At 42.1% G+C, this 25,501-nt stretch overlaps 1 protein-coding gene across 2 annotated transcripts in view; it reads right to left on the bottom strand.

Moving 5' to 3' along the window:
- Window positions 1-25,501, bottom strand: part of ITPR2 (inositol 1,4,5-trisphosphate receptor type 2) — a 501,875-nt gene that overhangs the window by 38,656 nt on the left and 437,718 nt on the right. For both annotated transcript variants that reach the window (XM_046011092.1, XM_046011093.1), the window contains exons 53-55: window positions 23,740-23,870; window positions 22,482-22,647; window positions 9,444-9,604 (exon numbers count right to left, since the gene is read on the bottom strand). In XM_046011092.1, coding sequence (XP_045867048.1) covers window positions 9,444-9,604; window positions 22,482-22,647; window positions 23,740-23,870 — 458 coding nt within the window. The remainder of the gene's footprint in view (window positions 1-9,443; window positions 9,605-22,481; window positions 22,648-23,739; window positions 23,871-25,501) is intronic.

The following is a 25,501-nucleotide window of genomic DNA, read 5'->3' as shown; positions in this document are numbered from 1 at the left end:
ATGAACTCATTCTACCTGCTTGTTTTCTTGCTCCTCGATGGTCCCCTTGTATCCATTTCTTACTCCCATGGAACATGCTTTCTAAATGTCCACGCCCGACCTTGTCTCTTTGGTTTAAGATTTCTGAAGGGCTTCTTCTAGCTTTCAGGATAAAGTAGAGACTCCTAAGCAAGAGGCCCTTGTGATCTGGATCCTGGTGGCTCCTTTACCTCCCACCCCCTTGCTTAGCCCCACTCTTTCTCTAAACAGGCCCCACTTGCTCCCTCCACCAGCTCCATCCTCATTTTCCTGACTTACTCAAGCATCTGGCATGACCTTAGGAAGCCTCCCTTCCCAGGCTGTCCATTCCATGGTGTGTTTTGCCACTGCACTAAGCCATCATCTCTCCTTTGTTGCAGGTTTGTTACACCAAAGCTTCTGAAGGAAGCTCAGCCTTCAACCCCAGGCAGCCCAGTGCCTGTGTTTGACCAGCGCACGTTTCACCAATGGGAAGTAATTTACTGGCTGCATTTTTAAGGCATCTTACTCCATATCTCAACTGAGAGACTAAGAATTCTAATTCCTTAAAATATCGGAGACATCCTTTCCTCCTTTCAAAGATGTCTTTTGATTTTGTTTTTTCCCCCTACCTTTTCTCCAACACTTGATTCACATAATAATTGATCTTAGCCAAGTTTTGCCTGATTCTTCAGTAGATGAAACATAGCATAGGTAAAAATCATAGCCATTGGCCTCAGAAAAATGTGTAGCTGGGTCCTGGTTCAAGCACTTATTTGCCAAGCACCTTGGATAAGTAATGAACTTCTCTGAGCCTCAGTTTCCATAAAATGGGTATAATTAAATAACATGCAAAGCTGCTGGCACATATTCTAAATTTTGTTTCCTTTCTTCTTGGCTGTGCACACTTTCCCTTTAAGATAAACACCTTGTCTGGAATATATTTCCTTCTATCCCTTCTGTCAAAATCCTTTCCAAGATCCAACTCTCCTCATCATCTTCTCCATGCCACTGCCCCCAGTCTCTTCAGCCACGACTGATGTTGTGTCATCTGCGCCCCAGTGGTTCCACATCTTATTCATTCTTTTTTTTTTTTTTTAAGATTTTATTTATTTATTTGACAGAGAGAGACATCACAAGTAGGCAGAGAGGCAGGCAGAGAGAGAGGAGGAAGCAGGCTCCTTGCGGAGCAGAGAGCCCGATGCGGGGCTCGATCCCAGGACCCTGAGATCATGACCTGAGCCGAAGGCAGCGGCTTAATCCACTGAGCCATCCAGGCGCCCCATCTTATTCATTCTGCCCAACAAATCTACACTCAGTATGCTGCACGTGAATTTAGGTGCTGGGAATACAGCGGTGATCAAACCAGGTGTGTAAATACTGATGTCATTGTAGAGAGGAATAAACACATCAATACATATAAAAACAATATTAGGGTCAGCTTAATTTAGGTGCTCTAAAGGGTGACAGGAGAGAAGTAACTGGAATGGGGGTGTCGGGGAAGGTGCCAGGCATGGAAAGAGTTAGGAACAGAAACTGCAAAGAGCAGGCAGCTCCATGCCAAGGCTCTGGCCAGGGACGATGTGCGAATTTCCCAGAAAAGAGCCAACATGGTTGAACTGTAGTTGGCTAAAGAAGGTGGAATGAGTCAAGACTGGTGAAGTAGGCTGGGCCAGATGGCATAAGGGGTCATGCGAAAGAGTGTGGATCTTGTTCCAAGTACCACTGGAAGGTTTCAGGCAGGGGCAGAACAGCGCCGTTTGAGATTTCTCCAGATGCTGTGTGTGGGTACGTCTGCTTGACCTCTCACCAGAGTTCTGATGTGCGCTATTGTTTCCAGTGACGGTAGCTGTCTTTTCTATCAAATTGTGGTTCTGTGAGGCCAGTGACCAAGTTTTATTCTTGTTTTGGTCACTGCCTTGTGCGCAGCGCTCCCTAGCAAATTCTTGCCAAATTAAATTGAAATATCCTGCGGCCTCTTTCTTGCTTGCAATTGTAATAATTATAATTGCAATCCTTCAAATCACTGTAGGAAGCTTGCAGCTGCCACCCAGCTCTGAATGAACACATTTTTCCTATTTGAATTCCCCTCAGACCTTCCTGCAACTGTAGGGCCGTCAGCGGACTTCCTATCTCCCGCCCAGGTCCACTCCCTGCACTGGACTGAATGTGTATAGTTCCCCCTTCACCCCCCACTGTCTGCAGAGCATGAGGCCCTCTGTGCAGCCGGCCTGGCCTGCTCTCAAAGGAAGCATGGCTTCCAGCTTTGGACACATCCGATAAAAACAGAGCACTTAGTGACCATTTGCATGTGCTGGGCCCATTACGGACACGGCGTGCCTTTCCACTGGCTGTGCGACTTTGGGCAAGTCATCAGTCCTCTCTAAGCCTGCTTCCTCATGGGCAGGATGGCCACAGTCTTAGCAGAGTGCCTCCCAGGGCCGTAAAAGAGAGGACACACATCAGACTCTTAGCACAGCACCTGGCACAGAGTCAGCACTCATCAAACATCAGTTATATCAGCGGTAGTGCAGTTAGTGCTCATGAGTTCATTTGGTCCTCATAGCAACTCTGCAAGGAAAGTCTTCTTATATCCTCTGCCAACACTCAGCTGGGACATGTAGATATGACTGTACTAGTTGCTAAGACTACTACAATATTTCTTAGCTGCTGAATGAGCCACTGTCCTAGCCCTCCAAAGGCTCCTCTCCCCCTAGGACCCCGCAGCCTTCTCTGCTCAGGTGTTTTCTTTGGGACCCTGGAATCCTCCCCTCCCTCACCCCCAGTCCAGCAACCACAGGGACACGGACAGGGACAGGATCCCGGACAGCAGGAGGCCTCCCGGGACCAGCCACATTCAGTCAGTTCTATTCTTAGTGTGGACTGGCTGGCCATACTTGCTTCATTGGTGGGTAAAGCGAAGTGCAGAGGGGAGAGGTCACCCATCATGTAAACGGAAATCCTAAGAAGTTAAACTTCAGAATCCACTACCTCGGCTTACTCCTTCTGCTCAGCATTGACTAGGAACACTAACAAAAGCCGTTTTTTTGCTTTCTGAGCCTGGAGAACTATCCCCTGGCTGCCAGCAGATTCCCTGCCTGAAGAGTTCAGGCTCTCGTCTCTGTTCCCAGTCGCACTCCCCTCCACGAAGCTCATTCAAACACGATTTGGCCCCAGTCCTTTACCCTCACTTCCGGCCCTGAGGACGCAGCCTTTGAGATGAAGACTCTGTGTACAGCACCCCCCCCCCCCCCGCCCCGGAAGTACTTACCATTTCTATCTCTGTTTTTACAAACTAAAAAGAAGAGGAGAATCAGGTTAAATGTGGTAATTCATGAATATTATATATGCATATGACATAAGAAATTAGAATAATGTAGAGAGACTCCACAGTGACCATGAAATCCAGAGTTGGGAAGCGAAAAGGATCCCTCTTAAATTGAAGACACATGTCTGGACTAAAATATGGAAAGAAAGGTGGTATCTCCTTCAACATATACTTTTACTTCTTAATTGTGCATTCTGAGCTGCAAAGACCCCCTTGGTTTGTCTCGAAATATAAACATTTTTAAGAGTGTCTTATGAAGTTCTGAAGTCTTAGGTTTTAAAGATTGAGCAGTTACATAATTGGCTTAATTAGATCCAATTACACAATTAGCATAAATTAGAAACAATAGAATCAGGACATATAATTTCCTAGTTATGACACATAATAATACAGAAATTAAGTCGGCAAATTAACGGAGGAAGGGCGTGTACAAATCCTTGAAACCTCGATGTCTTTCAAACATCTCCCCATCCAACAGTTACTGCTCGAAACCTGGGTTAACTATAAACAAGATTGATTTTGGGTCCTAGACACAGAGAACATCTGGAAAATTGTTATTTCTTTTCTTCCCTTCTGGAGCTGAAGTAAGGGGTGACTAGATTTCTATCTCATTGAAAGGACCATCCCTCTCTTTCAGACATCTCAACAGATTATTGCAAGAAAGAATTTATTCTTTAGGGTGAGTTCTACTTAAAAACCCTGCACTGCACATGTGTGCCCCTGGCCAGGAGCAGGCTCAGGCCCTCTCCTGGGATGTAGGCATGAATGTAGGGGGACTGGGCTTGAGAAACACGGGGATGAAAGTGGCTCTCAAATCAGCCACATGATGTCTAATACTGCATTCATTATACTTGGTTCAGGTGGCCTAACCCCTCCTGCTGCATCTTTATCTTCCAATTTTAAAAAGAGGGCAAAAGATGACATTGGACTAATGAGAAATTCATGTTCTCAACTCCTGCAGCTATTGTCACATATCTTTCTGTAAATTATCTCCAATTGCCAGAGGGCTAAGAAAAAAAAATTCACTTGTTAATTTACTAGTTATTTTATTATTCATTCAATAAATATGTTGAACTTCCTGGGGGAGAGAGACTATTTCTTACTTAGCCTTCTGTATCAAATCCATAAACAGCAGCTAGGAGACAGGAAGCACTAGCTGTTTATCAAATTGCTTTTAAGGCATATTACAGATATTACCTGCTCTCCTATTGCAAAGAACAAAGGACTGTGCTGTTCCTGGTTATGGCCTTCGAGAAACTCACAACTCTTTTCTGTGTCAAGACGATTATTATGTTGACCAAAGCATGAGTTAAATTGTCCTAACAGACATCACCATGATAGGGGGACACCGGACAGGAGTTAGGTAAATAGAAGAGCTTAAAAGAACCCTGTACTAAAAGGAGGAAGTTATCCTCAGAAACCAATGGTCCTGGCAGTGGAGGGTGGCATGGCCATCCAGAGTCTCGGTGACAGCCTAGCATAGCGGAGCACACAGGGAAGGTGGCAGGTCTCTGTATGGACACAATACCTCTCTTATGGGCACCCCTGGTTTTGATCCTGCTGTTCGCCAAATTAAGTCATAAATATCCCCGACGGCCCCAACCCTATCATAGCAAATAAACACTGAAAATCAGAAAATGTCCTCAAAATGTTAGAGAAACATCTAAAAGCCTTGGGCATTTTTTCTAATGATCTCAATTTTGTTTTTTCCTTCCCAGTCATCATCCTTTGGGTAATGGGAGAAGCCAAAGGGCTTAGTGATGCTCAAAGGCCATTACTAGTACAGGCTGGAAATTTATCCTTTTATACCCTTTCTTCCAGTTTATCGGATTCCCTTTCATGATTTTTCCTTTCCAGCATGGGCCTTCCTTTTCCTTTCTCGTTTTCTGTTCCCAGTAAATACAAGCTCAAAATATCAATTCTCTTATCAAAAATGAGGATTTGCTTGCCACGGGAAAATAAATTCCCCAAATGCCTTGATCAACTCACATCTCCCTTTGTATTCATTCAGGTACTTGGACAGTGGCTGATACTCAAACAGCTTATCTGAGCTTCTGAAGGCCCGGGAAGGAAGATTTCAATTTCTCTTCACATTTCATAGTCTTGATCCTATTACCGGATGGATGTGGGGGCACGAGTATATTTCCTTAGATTCTAACTTCTAGAAATCACTTTATTTACAATGTATGATTCAATGCATATTGATATAAATACTCCTTATTGACCTAGTAATCAAGTGAAGCACCAGAGGTGGAAAAACACACCAAGGAGAGAAACATGCCCCAAACTTGTTATCTTCTCCTTTTCCTCATGCCAGCATAAGGCAGGAAGCCCTTCCTAAGGGTCTCGAAGTACAAATCAGCTACACTTAAACAGGGTAGTGGAATTCAGATCAGTTGTTTTATGAATATGAGGAACTTCCTCATTTTCTTTTGCATAAATCCTGGAGGGTAAAAGGTACATCAATTATGAGGAATTTAAAGCTGCTTTTAAAGCTCTACTGATAAACAAGCACTTAAATCAACTTAGTAAAGGAAGCTATTTTTAAGGAGCAAAAATAAAAGTGGTAAGGAAATGTCTGTAAGATTTCTTTCCAAACTGTTGAGAGTAGTTGCCTCTGGGCTGGAGAGAGAAAATATATAGTCTTTGAACTGACTTGCTTCAACTTGCTCTGTGTTTTACAATCCCAATCCCTCTCTCTCCTCCTCTCTCTCTCTTCCTCCCAGAGGATCAGTACTTAAGGCCATAATCTCCACAGAGCTTGGAGTAAGGGATTTTCTAATTTGGATTCATTAGCTACAGACTTTTTGAAATGTTCCCAAAAAGGCTCTTCCAGTAAGTGAGCACTCTTCTTTGTAAATGACTTTTTGTTTCCATCCATCCTGAGCTTAATAATTTCACTCTTCCTTCTCCTGGCCATTGCAACTCAGAAACGGTGCCTGCTGTCTTGGCCATGCCCTGCTTGGATGACAATGAGACAGTTTATATTGGAATAAGCCGGTGAGGGGCCCTCCCTCCCGTCACGGTTCTGGAGCGAGCTGACGGCATAGGATGGGCAGAAGCATGGAATGACACGGAGCCTTAAAAATTCAAGCATGAGTGCTCGACCGAAGGCTGGTTTTCATGCTAAGGTGAAAGATGTGTCTTTTGGTAGAAGCCACCTGGTGATTTCCTTATGACAAAACCCAAAGGCCCTGTTTGACCAGTCTCTTCTTCATGCCCTCTCTGCAGCAGTTAATGCTGTTGAAACTCTGACATTGCGAGGCTCATCTTTTGGCTTTTGACACACTCCACGTCCTGGTTCCCCTTCTGCCTCTTTTAAGGTCTTCCTTTCTACTCCTTTGACTTGTCTTTCTTCTTTTTCCTGAACGGGGGATCCCCCAGGTTCTGTCTTGTGCTTTCTCTTCCTTTCTCTTTACACGTGCTCTCTTCTCCCTTCTCTTCCTAATCTGATGGGTTCAACTGTCACTTCATGCAGACAGTCACAGTGAAAACTGTCAGTTCCCAAGTACCTCCACTGTGCTATCCCTGTTTAAAGGATCATCTCACTTATCTCACACCAATCTTCTTCCCTTTGGATGAGGAGGCAGAGGCCCTAATAAGTTCAAAGATTGACCCAAGATATTCCAGACCACACAGCAAGTAAGTGACTGAGCTAAGGTCTGAGCCCAGATCTTCCTGGCTCAAAAGCTGGTGGTGGTGTCACTACCCTGACCCTCCCGATTTATGACTCAGCTTCTAGACTCATTTAGAAATCAACAAGTGTTCTTCTCTGACCAGCCTCTCCTCTTGCAGAAGATCTTCTGTAACTGATACAACACCTTTCTCCCAATGACCAGGCTCACAACGTCAGGTGTCTTGGCTTCATCTCGTACTCTACTGCCTCTCCTGATCCTCCCTACCCTTAATCTCATCAACCGCCAAATACCACCTCTGATTTCATCTTTCCCCTCTCCCAACTACACACCAGGGCCTGACAACTGTTCTAGGCCACATCATTCCCACAGTGAAATCCTTCAGTGGCTTCCCATTCCTGATGTAATGATAACCCAAACTGACACTTACCACCAAAAGTCCAATCTACTTTCTCTATCCTATGTCTCAGAGCTTCTTTACAAGTGGACTATATATCAGTGAAACTGGGCCAATGCCCACTGGGTGTCTGAGTGTTCCATCTCTATGCCTTTTTCGGGCTGCTCCCTCGTACTGGAAATCAGTCTTAATCCAACAGACAGCCCCAATCTACACAAATCCTACCCTGTCTGAAATACTGCCCCCAATACCCCCCCACCCCACCCACACACACAACATTTCTCTTCAACCACCTCTCATCTGGATGTCACTCTGTATCCTTAAGCCTTCAGATTTTCATTTGTTCCACTCTTGGGGAATTTCGCCTATTCTAATTTTGGCTTGTTATTCTCCTCTCCCTCTTACTAAACTCCAAATTCCTTGGCAGAGAGGGAATGTGTCAGACTCCTCAGTGTTTTCCCCAAAATCTTTTAGTCCAAGGGATGCAACAGATGCCCAGTAAATATGTATTCATTCAATTGACTCAAACTTTGATAAAATACAGCAATGTGAAGTTACATTTTAAACATAACATTCTATGTGTTTTCCCCAGCAAGCAGATGCAAACTATTTCACAAAGATGGTCCTTGAGCATACTGAGATCAAGAATGTCTAAATAATGGCTATGAATGTCTATCTTCAAACCGATTAGCTTTTTTCCTAATGCAGACAGGAGAGAGGGCAGCAAAGGAAACATGGGGGGAAAAAAAGAAACAATATTAAGTTCTGCCCACTGTCCCATAAAGAATGACAACTTCATGGCAGGATGCAAATTTCCATGCACACAGAACAACTTACAGGGGTGCCTGGGTGACTCAGTGCGTTAACCCTCTGCCTTTGGCTCAGGGTCAGGGGATCGAGTCCCACATTGAGCCCCTGCTTCCCCTCTTTCTCTGCCTGCCTCTCTGCCTACTTGTGATCTCTCTCTCTCTCTGTCAAATAAATAAATAAATTTTAAAAAAAGAACAACTTATAGTGGACGCAAGTCAAAAAGAAAAAAAAACATGAAAAATCCTTAGCAATAAAAATTCAATTTACATGTAGCTCTCCTGTGACACATAAATATTGTCAGATGAGATACATTACTGCAATGTTAACTTGCTCTTACTAATATGTTACCCGCCAAACATAGTCTTTGGTTGCTCCCTCTGTAGTTTATGTCTTCCTACAGGCATGACCAGCTTCCAGAAGGAAGGACCCACAGCTACTGTCATCTGGCTCTCCCAAAGCTTCAACATTGGTGCTGACTACATGTTACCCCGGGACCAGGCTGCAAGGAGGATCTTGCCTCTTCTAAAGCTTCACTGTCAAATAGTTTTGTAAGAAGGGTTTTGAGAAAGAAAGTCCAACATACAGCGTGTTTATTATAAGAATATAGGCATGGATTTCAGACATATCGATACTCACTAAATGTGCATCATGACACACTAACTAACTCTGACTTCTCTTTAAGCCACTTAATTTTAATCTTCTGTAAAACAGAAGAAAGGCCAAGTCATGGACAACCACAGCCTCTGCAACCGATCTTACTAAGGAGTTAGAAGCAAGTAGGTATGGCAGAATCAGTGCCAATCAGCAGCAGCAACCCAAACTGTACGCAGACAGGACGCCAGTGTTCTCCCACTGAGACCAAGCACTATGCTCTTCCCAAACATGGTTCAATTTCTTAAACTCCTGATTTCTGAAATACAAGGAATTTCTTAGAGTATGGCTCTTCTGTTCTCATTTGACAGTGGGAAGGTTCTAGATTTGGAGAACTGAGACACCAGCAATGACACAAGGTCAGGAGATGACAGTCGGGACTGAGATGGTGCCAGAGAATTCTTCAGTAAATATCCTCTATGCACTTGAGACTTCAATTTGGTTTCTATAACCAAGAAGTCCAGTGATTTAGGCAGCATGAAGGTTCTTCAGTGATCAACAGTCCTGTTTAGAAGTTAACAAAATGACTGGGAGAACGTCTGTGTTTGGGGAGAAGGGGAGGGTAGAGAAGGGGAGAGCACACACAGGCAACGCAGCCGCAGGTTCAAACGCTCTCATCACTTACCACGATCATCTGAGCCACGTAACTTTCAGGTCCAGTGTATTCAGTTGGGTCTTTAACCTTCACCAGGACGAGGAAGTACAAATAATGCCACATATTGTGTTCTGACTTGATGTGCTCCTCAAATGAAACCGTTTTATTATCAAACTTGTCTCTCTCAAGTCCTGCAAAACACAGAAAGCACAATGTATGTAATTTGTCAGCTCATCAGCACTCACTTCTTAGTGTAAAAACAAGACATCACAATTCTGTGAATAAAGGCTTTCCGTGAGTGTGCTGATTTAGAATGTCATGATCAAAAACAGCATAGGACACAAGACCTCCAGAAAAAAGGCCAGAGCTTGTAGATTTCTTCAAAGTAATGTTCTCCCGTCCCTCTACCCTCCATCCAATGGATCCTTGGAGATGCACGGTCCTGTTACAGTTGGAAAATTTGCAGATAATTTTAAATATGGCCATGTCAACACTGTCCAATTAAACTGGACCACAAGTCTAAGAAAAAGAAGTAAAAATGATCATGCAATAAAAGGCACACTTGCTGATCAGGACAGGGAAAAAAAATGTTATTTTAATCCAGGAACTTGGGTAAAAAGAGGAGAGGCAGCAGAGAGAGTCATCTTGAAAACCACTTGTAATCAGTGAAGGGCAAGCCAACGTCCACAGTGATCTTTGCTCCCGGGGAGTAAGGGCTCCAGCCTTTTAGACCACTGTGTTCCTGGCATTTTAAGGAGGGGATGGTCTGTTCAATATCCAGGGCAGATTTTCAGCTGCTGGAAGGACACCAAGGAGAGGTTCTGCATAGTAAGATTCCTTTCTCTCAAAGGTTGAAGAGTGGATGAAAGAAAATGAATGAAGATGGAGAAAAACATCTATGGAAAAGTGAATTTGATTGCCAAGTAAAATGGGGTGTTGGGATTCAGTCTGGTTTTGCAGTTCAGGTACTGGAGAAGAACTAGGAAATTGAATTCCAATCCCAGCTATTCTTTCCTAAGCATATTTTTAAAAAAGATTTTATTTATTTGACAGACAGAGATCACAAGTAGGCAGAGAAGCAGGCAGGGGCGGGGGGCGGGGGGGAGAAGCAGGCTCCATGCAGAGAGCCCGATGCAGGGCTCGATCCCAGGACCCTGAGATCATGACCTGAGCTGAAGACAGAGGCCTAACCCACTGAGTCACCCAGGCGCCCCTCCTAAGCATATTTTTTAAAAAGCCATTCAGGAACAAAGAAGACTCTTTAAATAACAAGATACAAAGTACAATAAGTAAAAAGAAAAAATCTGTCCCTAGTGGAAGGGTCACCTTTTAAATTATATTATTGGCTATTTTAATGAAAAATAGCATAAAATTCGCTGGCTGATGGTGACACCTCATCTTATTTGACCCATCATCAGCTCAGCATGGCCCAAATAAAACGCATACTCTTCCCCCAAACTGCTCCACCCACAGTCCTCCTCTTTATTCCACGGCAACTCTAGTCTTCCACGTTGTTCAAGCCAAAACCCAAGGAGTCATCCTTGGATCCTCTCTTTCTCTTACCCATATCCAATTCATGTTGAAATCCTTTTGGCTCTGCCTTCAGCATATACCAGGAATCTGGTCCCTTCTCCTCACCCCCATAGCTGCGGCTCTCATCTGAGCCTTCATCATCTCTCACCTGGACTAGTGCAATGGCCTTCCAGGCCTCCCTGTTTCCATTTTAACTCTCTGTGGTCTATACTCAACACAGTGGCCACTGAGAAACTTCCAAACCCAAAACAGGATGGTGTCTCTCCTCTGTTCCAAACCCTGCAGTGGTTCTCTACCAACTCAGAGTAAGGGTCAAAGGCCTTTCGATGGCCTCTGAGTAGGGTTGCCAGATAAAGTACAGGTGCTCAGGTGATGCCAAGTTAAGTTGAAGTTCAGATGAATAATGACCAATTGTTGAGTCTAAGTAGGTCCTGTGGAATATCTGTTTGCTAAAGTAGAAGTGAGCTGGCCCTATAGCCTCTCTGACCTTGTCTCTTACTCTCCTTTCCCTTGCCAACTCTCCTACTGGCCTCCTTGCTCCTTGCATGCAGACTCCTGCTTCAAGGCCTTGGGACTGATCACTTCTTCTGCCCACAGCGCTCTTCTCTCTGGTGTATCTCTGACTAACTTGCTCACCTTCAAGCTTTTGCTCAAATCTCACCTCCCTGTGGCTTAACTTGACCACCCTATTTAGTCCTACAACCTGCCCCTTCCCTTTTGCCAGCAGCCTCAATCACTCTTTCTCTTTTATGCTCTTTTTCCTAGAGTGCTTATCACCTCCTAACAGAATGAACATAGCCATATCATTGTTCCATTAAACTGGACTATGTGTCTAAGATAAAAAAGTAAACATGACGCTGTGAGAAGCTTGCCTGCTAATCAGTACAGAAGAAATAGGACCCAGAAGGCCACATAGCATATGGTCCCATTATGTAAAATGTCCAGGGGAGGCAAATCTGTAGAGACGGAAAGTAGACCAAAAGTTGTCCCAGAAATTAAAGAATTGATTCCATTTACTATAGCACCGAGAATCATAAGAAACCTGGGGATAAACTTAACCAAAGAGGTAAAGGATCTGTACTTGAGAAACTACAGAACACTCATGAAAGAAATTGAAGAAGACACAAAAAGATGGAAGACCATTCCATGCTCTTGAATTGGAAGAATAAACATTGTTAAAATGTCTATACTGCCTAGAGCAATCTATACTTTTAATGCCATTCCGATCAAAATGCCACCGGTATTTTTCAAAGAGCTGGAGCAAATAATCCTAAAATTTGTATGGAATCAGAAGAGACCCCGAATTGCTAAGGAAATGTTGAAAAACAAAAACAAAACTGAGGGCATCATGTTACCTGATTTCAAGCTTTACTACAAAGCTGTGATCACCAAGATAGCATGAAACTGGCATAAAAACAGAAGCATAGACCAGTGGAACAGAGTAGAGAGCCCAGATATGGGCCCTCAACTCTATGGTCAAATAATCTTTGACAAAGCAGGAAAAAATATACGGTAAAAAAAAGACAGTCTCTTCAATAAATGGTGCTGGGAAAATTGGACAGCTATATGTCGAAGAATGAAACTCGACCATTCTCTTACACCATACACAAAGATAAACTTGAAATGGATAAAAGACCTCAACGTGAGACAGGAATCCATCAGAATCCTAGAGGAGAACATAGGCAGTAACCTCTTCGATATCAGCCACAGCAACTTCTTTCAAGATATGTCTCCAAAGGCAAAGGAAACAAAAGCGAAAATGAACTTTTGGGACTTCATCAAGATCAAAAGATTCTGCACAGCAAAGGAAACAGTCAACAAAACAAAGAGGCAACCCACGAAATGGGAGAAGATATTTGCAAATGATAGTACAGACAAAAGGCTGATATCCAGGATCTATAAAGAACTTTTCAAACTCAACACACACAAAACAGATAATCATGTCAGAAAATGGGCAGAGACATGAACAGACACTTCTCTAATGAAGACATACAAATGGCTATTAGACATATGAAAAAATGTTCATCATCACTAGCCATCAGGGAGATTCAAATTAAAACCACATTGAGACATTGAGATACCACCTTACACCAGTTAGAATGGCCAAAATTAGCAAGACAGGAAACAACATGAGTTGGAGAGGATGTGGAGAAAGGGGAACCCTCTTACACTGTTGGTGGGAATGCAAGTTGGTGTAGCCACTTTGGAGAACAGTGTGGAGATTCCTCAAGAAATTAAGAATAGAGCTTCCCTATGACCCTGGAATTGCACTACTGGGTATTTACCCCAAAGATACAGATGTAGTGAAAAGAAGGGCCATCTGTACCCCAATGTTTATAGCAGCAATGGCCACGGTCGCCAAACTGTGGAAAGAACCAAGATGCCCTTCAACGGATGAATGGATAAGGAAGATGTGGTCCATATACACTATGGAGTATTCTGCCCCCATCAGATAGGATGAATATCCAACTTTTGTATAAACATGGATGGGACTGGAAGAGATTATGCTGAGTGAAATAAGTCAAGCAGAGAGAGTCAATTATCATATGGTTTCACTTATTTGTGGAGCATAACAAATAACATGGAGGATATGGGGAGATGAAGATGAGAAGGGAGTTGAGGGAAATTGTAAGGGGAGATGAACCATGAGAGACTGTGGACTCTGAAAAACAATCTGAGGGTTTTGAAGGGGCGGAGGGTGGGAGGTTGGGTGAGCCAGGTGGTGGGTATTATGGAGGGCACATATTGCCTGGAGCACTTGGTGTGGTGCATAAACAAGGAATTCTGTTATGCTGAAAAGAAATTAAAAAAAAAAAAAGTTGCCCCAGGCTGAGAAGGAGGAAAGACTGGGGGTGGAGGGTTGGTGGTGATGGCTAAAGGGTAGGAGGTTTCTTTTGGGGGCAATAAAAATGTTCTAAAATTGATTGTGTTGATGGATGCACCACTCTGAATGTACTAAGAACCACTGAATTATAGACTTTAAATGGGTGAGTTGTAAGGTATATAAATTATATCTCAATAGAACTATTTAAAAAGAGGGAGAGAGAGGATGTTAAAGTAGATATTTCCAGAACTCAGTTCAAACAATTACATTCCTATTGCAAGGTACATAGGGCTATAAAAATAATGTGTCTGCTATCAGGTAATCTGTAATATGGTAGAGGAAACAGACAGCTTGTATTATATCCTGAAGTAGTATAAACTGCCAAGGAAACATAGAGGAGGACAATATGAATTGTGACGAGGTACATTTTAAAAGGTTTAAAAGAGGTGTAAAGCTTTAAGTGTCTAGCCTTGAAACAGGATAATGGCAAGTGGAAAAGAGATGAATGGTAATAAAAGCTAGCTAATTTTTATTGAGCACCTATCTGTGCCAACAACAACATAAAGATGTTTAAATAGGCTCTTATAATTACAATAATTCAATCTGACCTTTCAGTATGTGAGGAAAGAGATTCAGAGGAATTCAATAAATTGCACAAATTAACACTTCTTGTTAGTGGAGAAGTCAGTTGGTATTTAAACAAAAACATTTCTAGCTCTAAAGCCATGTTCTTTGGCCTTCTGGGCAAAGGAAATGGCAGGGCAAAGCTACAGATGAAAGTGGATGACCTGTTTGGAGGGAGGGTCTGGGGGGGGGGTGTCAATTCCTACAAAGGGAACACTTGGAAATGAAGATGTCATGGTACATTTGGCACAAATTATGAAGAGTTTTATTTATTTTTATTTTTAACTGTGAAGAGTTTTAAATGCAAAGCTATGGAGACTGCACTTTATCTTGAAGGCCTCTGAGTGGAGACTAGCCTGAGGTAACATCCTGTGGTGGAATTTAGAAGAAGACTGGGAATAGAGGACTAGAGCAGTGGGGGGTGTAAAGGCAGGGAACTGGGTGTCTTTCATCTCCACTGGTTTTTGCTCTCTAAGTTTTGTTGGCCATTCCCATGGTTTCAACCATCATTGTGCTGGTGAGGCAGCCCCAGCACTGACCTTTCTTCTCAACTTCAGTTTCTATTTCTAGCTGTCTTCTGAGTAAATCCCCCTGGCTCACTTATGAGCATGTTAAACTCAGCTCACCAAAAATTTGTTTCTTTAGCTCTTCTTCACCTCTGTTAAGGAAGTCCTTGTCAACCAGAGAACCTGAAGTCATCCTTGAATTCATACTCTGACAATCTACTCTGTGCACATTTCTTAGAGTGACTCGGACTTTCTCACCATTCTCTAAACTCTGAATGGATTGGAAAATTCTATATCTCTACCTCCTCTCTTTCCTGCCTTACAGGTACTCCTTCCTCAAGACACAGCTCAACTACCACTGACTTGCACAGACACAAACAGTTGGTGGGTCCTCCCTGTGCCCATAACACTTTGCTATGAAAATTTATCTATTTCTATCATAGCCTCTACACTTTACTGTCTGATCTATTTTTGTATTAGCACCTGGCATAGTATCGGGAAAACAGTAGGCATTCAACTAACATTGACAGAATAAATGAAAAAAAATGAATAAGAGGGAGAGATTGAGAAGTTTTTGGATGAAAATTTAAGAGGGATTGATGTCCAATTAGAGGGACAGATTTAGAATGAATGAAGAATGACCCTAAATTTCCTGACCTGAATGATTGAATTTATGGTAATATCAGTACAGCAAGGGAAAACCAAAAAGAAGGAAAGACTTTGGAGGGAAGATACATTTGACTGGGGAAGTGCTGAACTTATGATGCCTATAGAACAACCAGTGTTGGGCTGTTAGGTCTGAAGCTAAAAATCTGTCTTAAACAGAGAGGTCAAGGTATAAATATACTAATTCAAGGATAAGTGACATAAAATAAATAATGAAAGCCAGGGTACTGGAGGAGATGATAAGATAGAAAAACAGGAAGAATAAGAGGAACTCCGTGTGTTCAACACAAAGGTTTCAGAAAAAATAAGCCTGTACCTATGCTGTGTTTCCCACACACTCTGACTAAGGTGAAGGCACACACCCACCCATCACCCAGGTATCCCCGTACCTTTTTTCAGTTCTGATTTTCTGCATAGCCCTTAGCATCACACATTGCATGTGTGCTGAAAAATGAGTTCCATGATGGCAGTAAATTTTGTCCTTTTTTGTTCACCGCAGTAGAACAAAACTTAGTAGAACTAAGTGCCAGTAGAATAGTTCTACTGGCACTTAGTAGATACTCAGTAAGTAACTGTTGAACAAATTAATGTATAAATGGCCTTAAGGCACAAGTACAGATAAAGAACTAATATACTAAGAGAAGAACACATTGCCTCTCTCTGACATATAGTCTTCATCTCCTATTAAATCACCTAGAAAGATCTTTCATTTGAGGCACCTGACTATTATCAATCCTTTCTCCATTTTGGTATTTTGTAAGACTGGTCTGTCAACATCTCCTTCTGGTTGGATCTTCAGCCTCTGGTTACTCAAAATTAATAATTAATATGGATACCGGTGCCAATTTGTTCCTCTGCTTACTGCTTTAGCCCTGTCATCTGCTAATCATCACCCTATCATGATCGCCTTCTGGATCACTAGCAATTGTTTTCTGAGTCATAACTCTGAAACATCTGGTCATTGCCTTCAAGGCTAGGAACATCCCATCTGCTCTCATTGCCTGTCACAGAATCTACCTCCCCCTCCGCTGCTACTATTGGTGTCACTTGGTACGTGTGCTGCTGGAGCCAATTCCCTCCTACTGTGGAGATTCTCTCCTCTGTTGTTTGGTAAGATGCCCCTCTTTGGATCACAGTTTAACACCCAGTTCTTACAAGAACCGTTTATCAATTGATCACAACTCTTCTATAGCCTACTAGTACAACCCCCAAATATCCCAACTGTCTAAATCATTCTTGTAATTAAGATCTTTTAATGTATATGGTATGTATTAGATCTTATACATGGTAAGCAATTCCAGGAACGCATGCATATCTAGATACACATTATGATAATGCTTCTCACATATTTCTGCTAAAGGTCCTTTGAGGGCAGAAAGTAGTGAAACTTTATGTTGCTAAGGTCACAGGGGTTAGCAGTTATAAGTATCTGGGAATACTTTTCAGTTTGTTTTGTTTGTTTGTTTTTTTAATCCTGCTTTATTTTAGATGTTCACATTAAATTTGTTTTACTTTAAAAAACCTTTATTTTACTTCGTAGCATACTATTTGTTCTAACGTAAAAAAATACTATTAACTTGCATTCCCACCAACAGTGGAGGACCATCAACAGATGAATGGATAAAGAAGATGTGGTATATATACACAATGGAATACTATGCAGCCATCAAAAGAAATGAAATCTTGCCATTTGCGACAACGTGGATGGAACTAGAGCGTATCATGCTTAGTGAAATAAGTCAATCGGAGAAAGACAACTATCATATGATCTCCCTGATATGAGGACATGGAGAAGCAACATGGGGGGGTAGGAGATAGGAGAAGAATAAATGAAACAAGATGGGATTGGGAGGGAGACAAACCATAAATGACTCTTAATCTCACAAAACAAACTGGGGGTTGCTGCGAGGAGGTGGGATTGGGGGAGGGGGAGCGGGCTATGGACATTGGGGAGGGGAAGCGAACCATAAGAGACTATGGACTCTGAAAAACAACCTGAGGGTTTTGAAGGGTCAGGGGTGGGAGGTTGGGGGAACAGGTGGTGGGTAATGGAGAAGGCACGTTTTGCATGGAGCACTGGGTGTTGTGCAAAAAGAATGAATACTGTTACGCTGAAAAAATAATAAAATGAGAAAAAAAAATACTATTAAAATTAACTCCGAGATTAAATTACCTAAATGTCCTCTCAAATATTTGAATAAATGTGAAGCTTCTGGAAAATAGACCATGTTGGTCTAATATCTCCTCCTTAAGCCTCCTGATTTATCACCCTATATCTCTGTGATAATGTGTATGCTACCGAAACAATACCCTGAATGTGACAAAATTTAAAATAACTTGGAATTAGTACACCTAGTTTTCTTGTCTGCAGTATATATCAATCTAGTACTTAACCACTTTATCTTCCTTTTGTAGGTTATAAGGTACATAAATATACAGACAATGTTAATTTAGGCTGATTTATTGAACAGTCATTCCCTAAGCAAATATTTATGAATAGTCCTCAATACATACTATGGAAGCATAAAAATAAATATAACATGGATCTCTTAAAGATGGGGAATTAATACACATAGAGGGCTTACTCAGCTAAGCATTGAGCTAGGAATTTGAGATACATGATCTCAATTATACTCACTCAAACCGCAGAAGATGGCATTATATTCCCCATTCTCCAGATGAGGGAACAATAATTCAAGGTAAAAAGGAAACTTGGCCAAGATCACATATCCAGGATACGGAACCAGTATGTTTACTTAACCATAAAGTCCATGCCCTTTCTAGGATGTGATGGTGTGTACCATCCGACAGAGGTAAGACAACAAAAAATAATTATGGTACCATACTGCTAAGTATGATGTCAGCAGTTTAGAAGCTGTGACATGTTTTCTGCTGGTAACTGGAATCTGAAAAGGCTTCACGGAATAGTGGCATTAGAGCTGGTCTTAGAGAGAGGGTTGGAGTTCAATAGCTTAGGAGTTTGGGCATTCCAAATGGAAACACCATAACTGAGAACACGTGGAGAGTCTCTAAGTTGAAGATGAGTTGTGCAGTTGGGCTGGAAGTTGATCTATAAACAGGGGAACATTGGGTGAAAAGGTGGGCAAAAAGGGAGCTTGACTATGGAGTACCTTACGTGGCAGGAAATTTGGAATTTTAGAGTTACAGACTGTGCAATGCTATTGAAAGACTTTTGAGTAAGGAAATGATGAATTCAAAGTGGAAAAATTAGTTTGGCAGCACTGAACAGAACATTTTGGGGTGTGAGCCAAGGTGAGCCTGAAAAACCAAGGAGTGGCTGTGGGATATGTGGAAGGAAGTGAGTGAGATTGGGAACACAGATTCATTAGCAGATGGTAACTAGTGCACCTGGAATTAGAAAAAGATGTTGCTAAAAATGATGGAGAAGCTCCCAGCCCAGAAAACTGAAGGCCCAGTGGGATATCATCAAAGGCAATATGGAGGTCAGAATAAATTGCAAGGTCAGAGGAGGAAGATAGACGATGTACTGGTTTTTAGACATGGTAGATTTGGCTGCCAAAAGTTATGCCTGTGCAGGTGTCAGTCAATAACTGAAAACAAAGGACAAAAGCCTGGAGAGAGGCTGGACCTGTGGCTGCACATTTGGCAATAATAAAATCCGAATCACTTAGCCAGTGGTTGGAAGAAGCCTTGTGATAGAATGAGAGAATGAGCAACCCAAGGCAGAAGAAAACGTCAGCAGAAAACTAATGGGGAGAGCTGAGAAAAACATTCAGTGTTGTGATGAGGGTTACTGTGATGTTTTAAGGAATTTATAGGTTACAGAGTTTTTTTGCTCTTTGTTTTTTTTTTTTTTTTTTTTTTTTTTTAGTAACTGGGAAAAGCCAAGGAGAATTTTGACAGCAAAGGGAAAGCCTAGAGAAGCAGGAATGGTACCTAAGTGATGGGCTTGCTTTGCTGTTCATCTTTCTTGTTAGACTATGGGAGGCAGGATCATGGCCTCAAATGAGGCTCACATCTAACTGATACATTCTCCCAAAGAACCCTTTCTTCCAAGGTTGTGCACTGACATAATAGTGACTATGATCATGAAGTGAAGGTCTTAGAGGAAGCACTGTAAAAGCAAGACCATGAGACACACAGAAAGATTTTCAAGGGCAGCACCTCTTTTCCTCCACAGAACTCACTCTTCCATCCAAAGCTTTTCTTCCTCAAATCCCCAAATTATTGTGTGATTATTTTTCTTGGCTATCTTTCTTGGATATCTTTCTTGGCTCCATCTCAGTCTTGCTTCCCTCCATCTAGTCTACACCTATAAATAAAGACTCTTTTTGTCTGCCTCATTTCCTTCCAGTAAGTCTCCCCCAGTGTTGTGCAACTTATCCTCACGGAAAGGACTCCATCTTTATCCCGAATCACCTAAATGAGAAATCCAAAGGCTCTATTAGGCATAATGTGTTACTGGCCTTCTCTGCTTTGAAAGAGTTGATAACCAATCACCCTCTTCCCAAGGCTGTGTCCTCCCCTCATATCCACGTGACACACATTCTTGGTTCTCCTCACATCACGCTGACTGAAGATCTGTGTGTTTTGTGTGTGTGTGTGTGCACGCGTGCGCATGGGTGACCCTCATTCCCTCAACACTGATATTTCCCACTCTAAACCCCATCATCTTCTCATGCCCCTCTGAAGTCTTTCCCCATGCTCTGGCTTTTGCTACCACACACAGACGGAGGATGCCCCAGTTACTCTCTCTAGTGTAGACTCATTCTCTGGGGCTCAGACCCCTGTACTGGGTGTGGCCCACTGGGATGTTGAGTACACACTGCAAGTCCAGTATTTCCAAAGTCAAGCTCAGCAGATACCTCTCCAAATTTTTTCTTCTTCTTTTCTTCTCAAACTCAACTGCTGGTACTACCACCCACCCCCACACACCACTACCCTTCATATTCATTCCTAACCTATTCATTCCTAACCACTGAGATTTTTTAAAACTCTGTCTCTAAATATTTCACAACCCTGTCCACTACCCTTAATACTGCCACCCTAACTTTCCCACAGCAAAGTTTCGTTACCTTTCACTTGGACTATATCCCCCGACAAACAACCTGCCCCATTGCTCTAAAACAAAAATTAGATCCTGTATTCCTCTACTTAAATTCTTTAATGGTTCAGCTCCTCTGTAAGGCTACAGGACAAAGTCCAAGTTATTTTAACATAAAAGGCCATGTCCTGGTGACCCTCTTCTCAGGGCACAGACTGCACTGAAATTCATGTTCCAGCAACACTGAGCTCCTTATAGGAACTGAGGACTCCCATTGTGCTATTCTTCTCTTCATGCCTGTTCTTAGGATGCTCACTCTGCTTCTATCCAATTTATTTTATGTTATTATTATTTTTAAATTTGATTTATTTATGTGAGAGAGAGAGAGCATGAGCAGGGGGTAAGGCAGAGGGAGAAGCAGACTCCCCACTGAGTGGGGAGCCCGAAGAAGGGCTTGATCCCAAGACCCCAGGATCATGACCTGAGTCAAAGGCAGATGCTTAACCCACTGAGCCACCCAGGCACCCTGCTTCTACACAATATAATATGACTAGATACCTTCCATCTTTACCATCAATTCAGTAACCATCTCTCCTAAAAGCCTTTCCTGACTGTCCCCACTACAACCTGAACGGGTATAACAGCCTATGAACTTCTCCATCATGTCTCTTAACACACTAGATAGCAATGACACTTACTGTGTTTGTATTCCACAATAGATTATGGATACCCTGAAGAAGGGCATGTCCAACTAAGGTTTTTTTTGTTTTTGTTTTTTTTTAATTTTATTTATTGACAGATAGAGATCATAAGTAGGGAGAGAGGCAGGCAGAGAGAGAGAGAGGAGGAAGCAGGCTTCCCGCCAAGCAGAGAGCCCGACACGGGGCTCGATCCCAGGACCCTGGGATCATGACCTGAGCGAAAGGCAGAGGCTTTAACCCACTGAGCCACCCAGGCGCCCCTGTCCACCTCATGTTTGTTTCACTGGAATACAGTTGTTACAGGTTAGTACCTGGTACACGTCTGAGTGTTGGAAGAATGCTGGAACAGTTTGGGAGACCCATTAGGAGAATGAGACAGTTGACAAAAGGTGAATCAAGAGAGAATGGGATTTATTGAAGTCCAATTTGAGTTATATAGAATAATGTTATAGTGAAGCCCTTATGATGCTTGTTATGTGACTTTAAACAAAAGATTCTTCAGCTCAACATGGTGAAAGAGATGGTGAGAATAACCTGGACTTGGTGATTATTCAAAAAGAGGGAAGAACTCCAGGATGCTAGGTCAGCTGCAGAGACTACTGAAGGGCTGAAGAATATTGAGAAGAGAGTAGAGCAGAAGGGAATGATGAGGACAAGCAGAGAGCTGGGTGAGTCTGAGAGCCAACAATGGGGAAAGCGAAGGAGAGCATGGTGTGTGTGTGTGTGTGTGTGTGTGTGAGAGAGAGAGAGAGAGAGAGAGAGAGAGAGGGAGAGAGAGAGATGAAAAACTGAGAGAAGGTACAGGAAACAGAAGTTCAAGCCACTAGAAAAATCATCTGTGGATTCATAATCCAACAAAATAAAAATCATCCTGTCATTTAATCAATATGTTATTGTGATTAAAAATCTGTTTGCTAGTCGGTATAACCTTTTGAAATTTTGCAACACATTCTACAGTCAGAGAATCACACAAATAGCAGAAATAATGACAAGATAACTTTCGGATATTATTCTTCTATTTATTTCTGGAAGCAGAGAACCTAGTCTAATGCTTGGTTACATAATTTTTCTCCAGCTTTCATTTTGAAATTGTTTTTCCCAAAGCATGACAAATAAAAATCACGCTAGCCCCTCCTTCCTCCTGGAGAGTTTCTTCACCCATTATTTTAGTACCTTGAGACCACTTACCGCAGATGAAGCAGGTTGTCTTTAGAATCTCTTCTTTTTTCTGTTTTTCACTTCTGAGATCAGCAAAAGTATCAATGATAACACCAAAAATCAGGTTAAGGACAATAATGATGACAATGAAATAGAACAGAAGGTCGTACACCACTCGGGCAGCAAACAAAGGCTCCTGAAATAAAAATTTTAAAGAACGTATATGTATACATATTTTCAAGGTACACTGATTTGGCACATGGTCTAGGAGAGAATACATTCAGTTTCTGTTTACTGAATGAATATAAATAGTGCCCCGAGCTGGAAAAAATAAGACCCTCTTTCTGTCTTCATTTTCTTTCCTTTAAGTGTTGTGAGATACACTTCACATCTCTTCCCAGAGCACCTTCCCTTCTCCAGGACTTACACCCCTCCCACCAATGGGGGAACGTACGTTTTATTAAAAACCACTGTACTATATCATTCTGCTTAATGCATTTCGGCACATTGGGACCCTATCCCAGAAGCCACATAAACGGGAGACAAGTAGAAATTCCCAAGGTCAGCCATTTGGAGCTGAGAAGGACCTAATTCTTCATCCATTTCTAGAGTAGATTTTGTTCTTGGCCTTATAGGGTCAAGTACAGACAGCTCTAGCTTACTTCCACCTGATGGGCAGTATTAAAACACACATCAGAGACGCTGTAATCCAGCCGTTTCATAGACGAGGAACCCTTAGATGACTGACAATAAGCCACAGCTGGCCTGTCACAGGACTCGGATTCTTCAAGCCTTCTGCCTGGAGTTTGAGCTTTTGCAGCAAATGAGAAATTTTTTAGTCTTGTCATTTTAATATATGAAATCATGTTAGAATTTGTTCAAGTTCTGTATTCATCAAGGATAAAGAATGGCCGCTATTACCATTCAGAGGCAAAGAGTAAATCTTCACTCCTGAGAAGGCTGAGACACAAGAGGCAGCCAACTTCCTGTTATTTATGTCACAATTAACTCTTCTACCAAGTTGGTAGTCATGATCTCATAGCTGTAACACAATACACAGTTCAAACTTGGAAACTTTTCATAACGCTACTAACAGACATTGATCTTTTAGGACATGAGCTATTTCTGTGTAGTTCTAGTATTCAATTAATTGGTTTTTAATGGCCACCATTATATGTTTAAAGCAAATCACACAGAGGTATAGCAAACAAAATTGTGCTGTAGACGTTGTTAAGAAAATTTTAAGAAAGCTTATGTTCTTGAAGAAGTATTTATTTCTCCAGCTTACATCTTTCGATGGCCTCCTGAGAACGTCTCCCACACCGCCGCCATTCCGAAGGCCCTGGTTCAGGACGGTGACGATACACATGAGGAGAGTGTCACATGTCCTTTCAATTCCATCCTCATACTCTTCATCAGCTGTAAAAACACACAAGTTAAACTAGGCAGAAAACTCCCGTTTTAAATATGCTCCTGTCTACTTCCAAAGAGCCATTCCTTTATAACTGTGTCATGACACAATTTTTTGAAGCACATAACACATATTCGACCGTAGTAGCCCATGACTGACACAGGCTGAGAAGCCCACACACTAGTATTCTGAAATATTTGTTTCTTCCAAGAGTGAAAAATGGCAGAATGGAAAGGACAACATATAAGAAAGCTCGTCTGCCCTGTGCATTATTGTAGCACAGGGAGACTGTGGTAAGACCTCAGGAGACAGTCCACTCACCCGGGAAGCAAAGATACTGCAAGAAAAAGAGCATGCACGAGGAAGCCAGATGGGTGTGGCTCCAAATTCTATTCTGTCCCATAACTGAGATTTGGGCAGTCACTTGACCTCACTATATTCATCTGTAAAATGGGGAGTTATAATTAAGGATGAAACCCTTCAGAAGATCATATTTAGGATATGTGAAACATTGCACAGAGATTAGCATACACATGGTACGTGCTTAAAAATTTACAGCAGATAGGGGTGCCTGGGTGGCTCAGTGGGTTAAAGCCTCTGCCTTCTGCTCAGGTCATGATCCCAGGGTCCTGGGATCGAGCCCCACATCGGGCTCTCTGCTCAGCAGGGAGCCTGCTTCCCTTCCTCTCTCTCTGCCTGCCTCTCTGCCTACTTGTGATCTCTCTCTCTGTCAAATAAATAAATAAAATCTTTAAAAAAGAAAATTTGCGGCAGATATTATCTCATTTAGTTAAGCATCTAAGCTCTTTTAATGATGAGCATTGAGCAATGACAAGAAGAACAATATATTTATGTGAACAGTTTATTTTATGTGAATGTACTTACGTGAAAATATTTAGGGTGAAACAAGAAGACAGAAAAGATGCAATGTGACAAAAAAATTCCTGCCCTTATTTGGTTTATAGGTAAACTTGGTAATAATTTCCCTGTCATTTAAAATAGTGAAAAGTTCATACTATATTAGAATCGGGATTTCTAGGGCACTTGGGTGGCTCAGCTGGTTAAGTGTCCAACTCTTGGTTTCGGCTCAGACCGTGATCTCAGGGTCATGAGATGGAGCCCCACATCAGACTCTGCATTCAGTGTGGAGTCTGTTGAGATGTTCCCCACCCCCCACTCCCTTGCCCTCTGCTCCTCCCCCACGTTGCAAACACCTTCTCTCTCTAAAATAAATAAATAAATAAAATCTTAAAAAAAAAAAAAAAAAGAATCAGGATTTCCTAAAATTGGTAAGTGATTAGAAATGTGTTTTTCTTGTTACAAGATCAGAGAACCATAGTGGTGTCGAATTTTGGAATTGTGTAACCACGGGCGCAAATATGAAAACAACCAAAGGGGTGGGGGGAAGAAAGAAACAGTCTAATTTTGTCTTACATGATCCACGACCAACTGCCTGTTTGGTACTTTGTTACAAAAAGGCTGATTTTCCTCTTGTGAACTGACTTTATTTTAACTTCACATGGATGGGAGGATCCTGATATTTTCACTTTATTCAGAGCGGTTTCTTTTTAAAACATAAATATATACCTCAAGAGGAGGGCGGAAGTCAGAGATGGGCAAGCACGAAGTTGCAGCATCA

The sequence above is a fragment of the Meles meles genome, chromosome 7, assembly GCF_922984935.1.
Source record: "Meles meles chromosome 7, mMelMel3.1 paternal haplotype, whole genome shotgun sequence".
NCBI lineage: Eukaryota > Metazoa > Chordata > Mammalia > Carnivora > Mustelidae > Meles > Meles meles.
The sequence above is the reverse complement of the archived record's forward strand: the minus strand, read 5'-3'. Positions and strand labels throughout refer to the sequence as shown.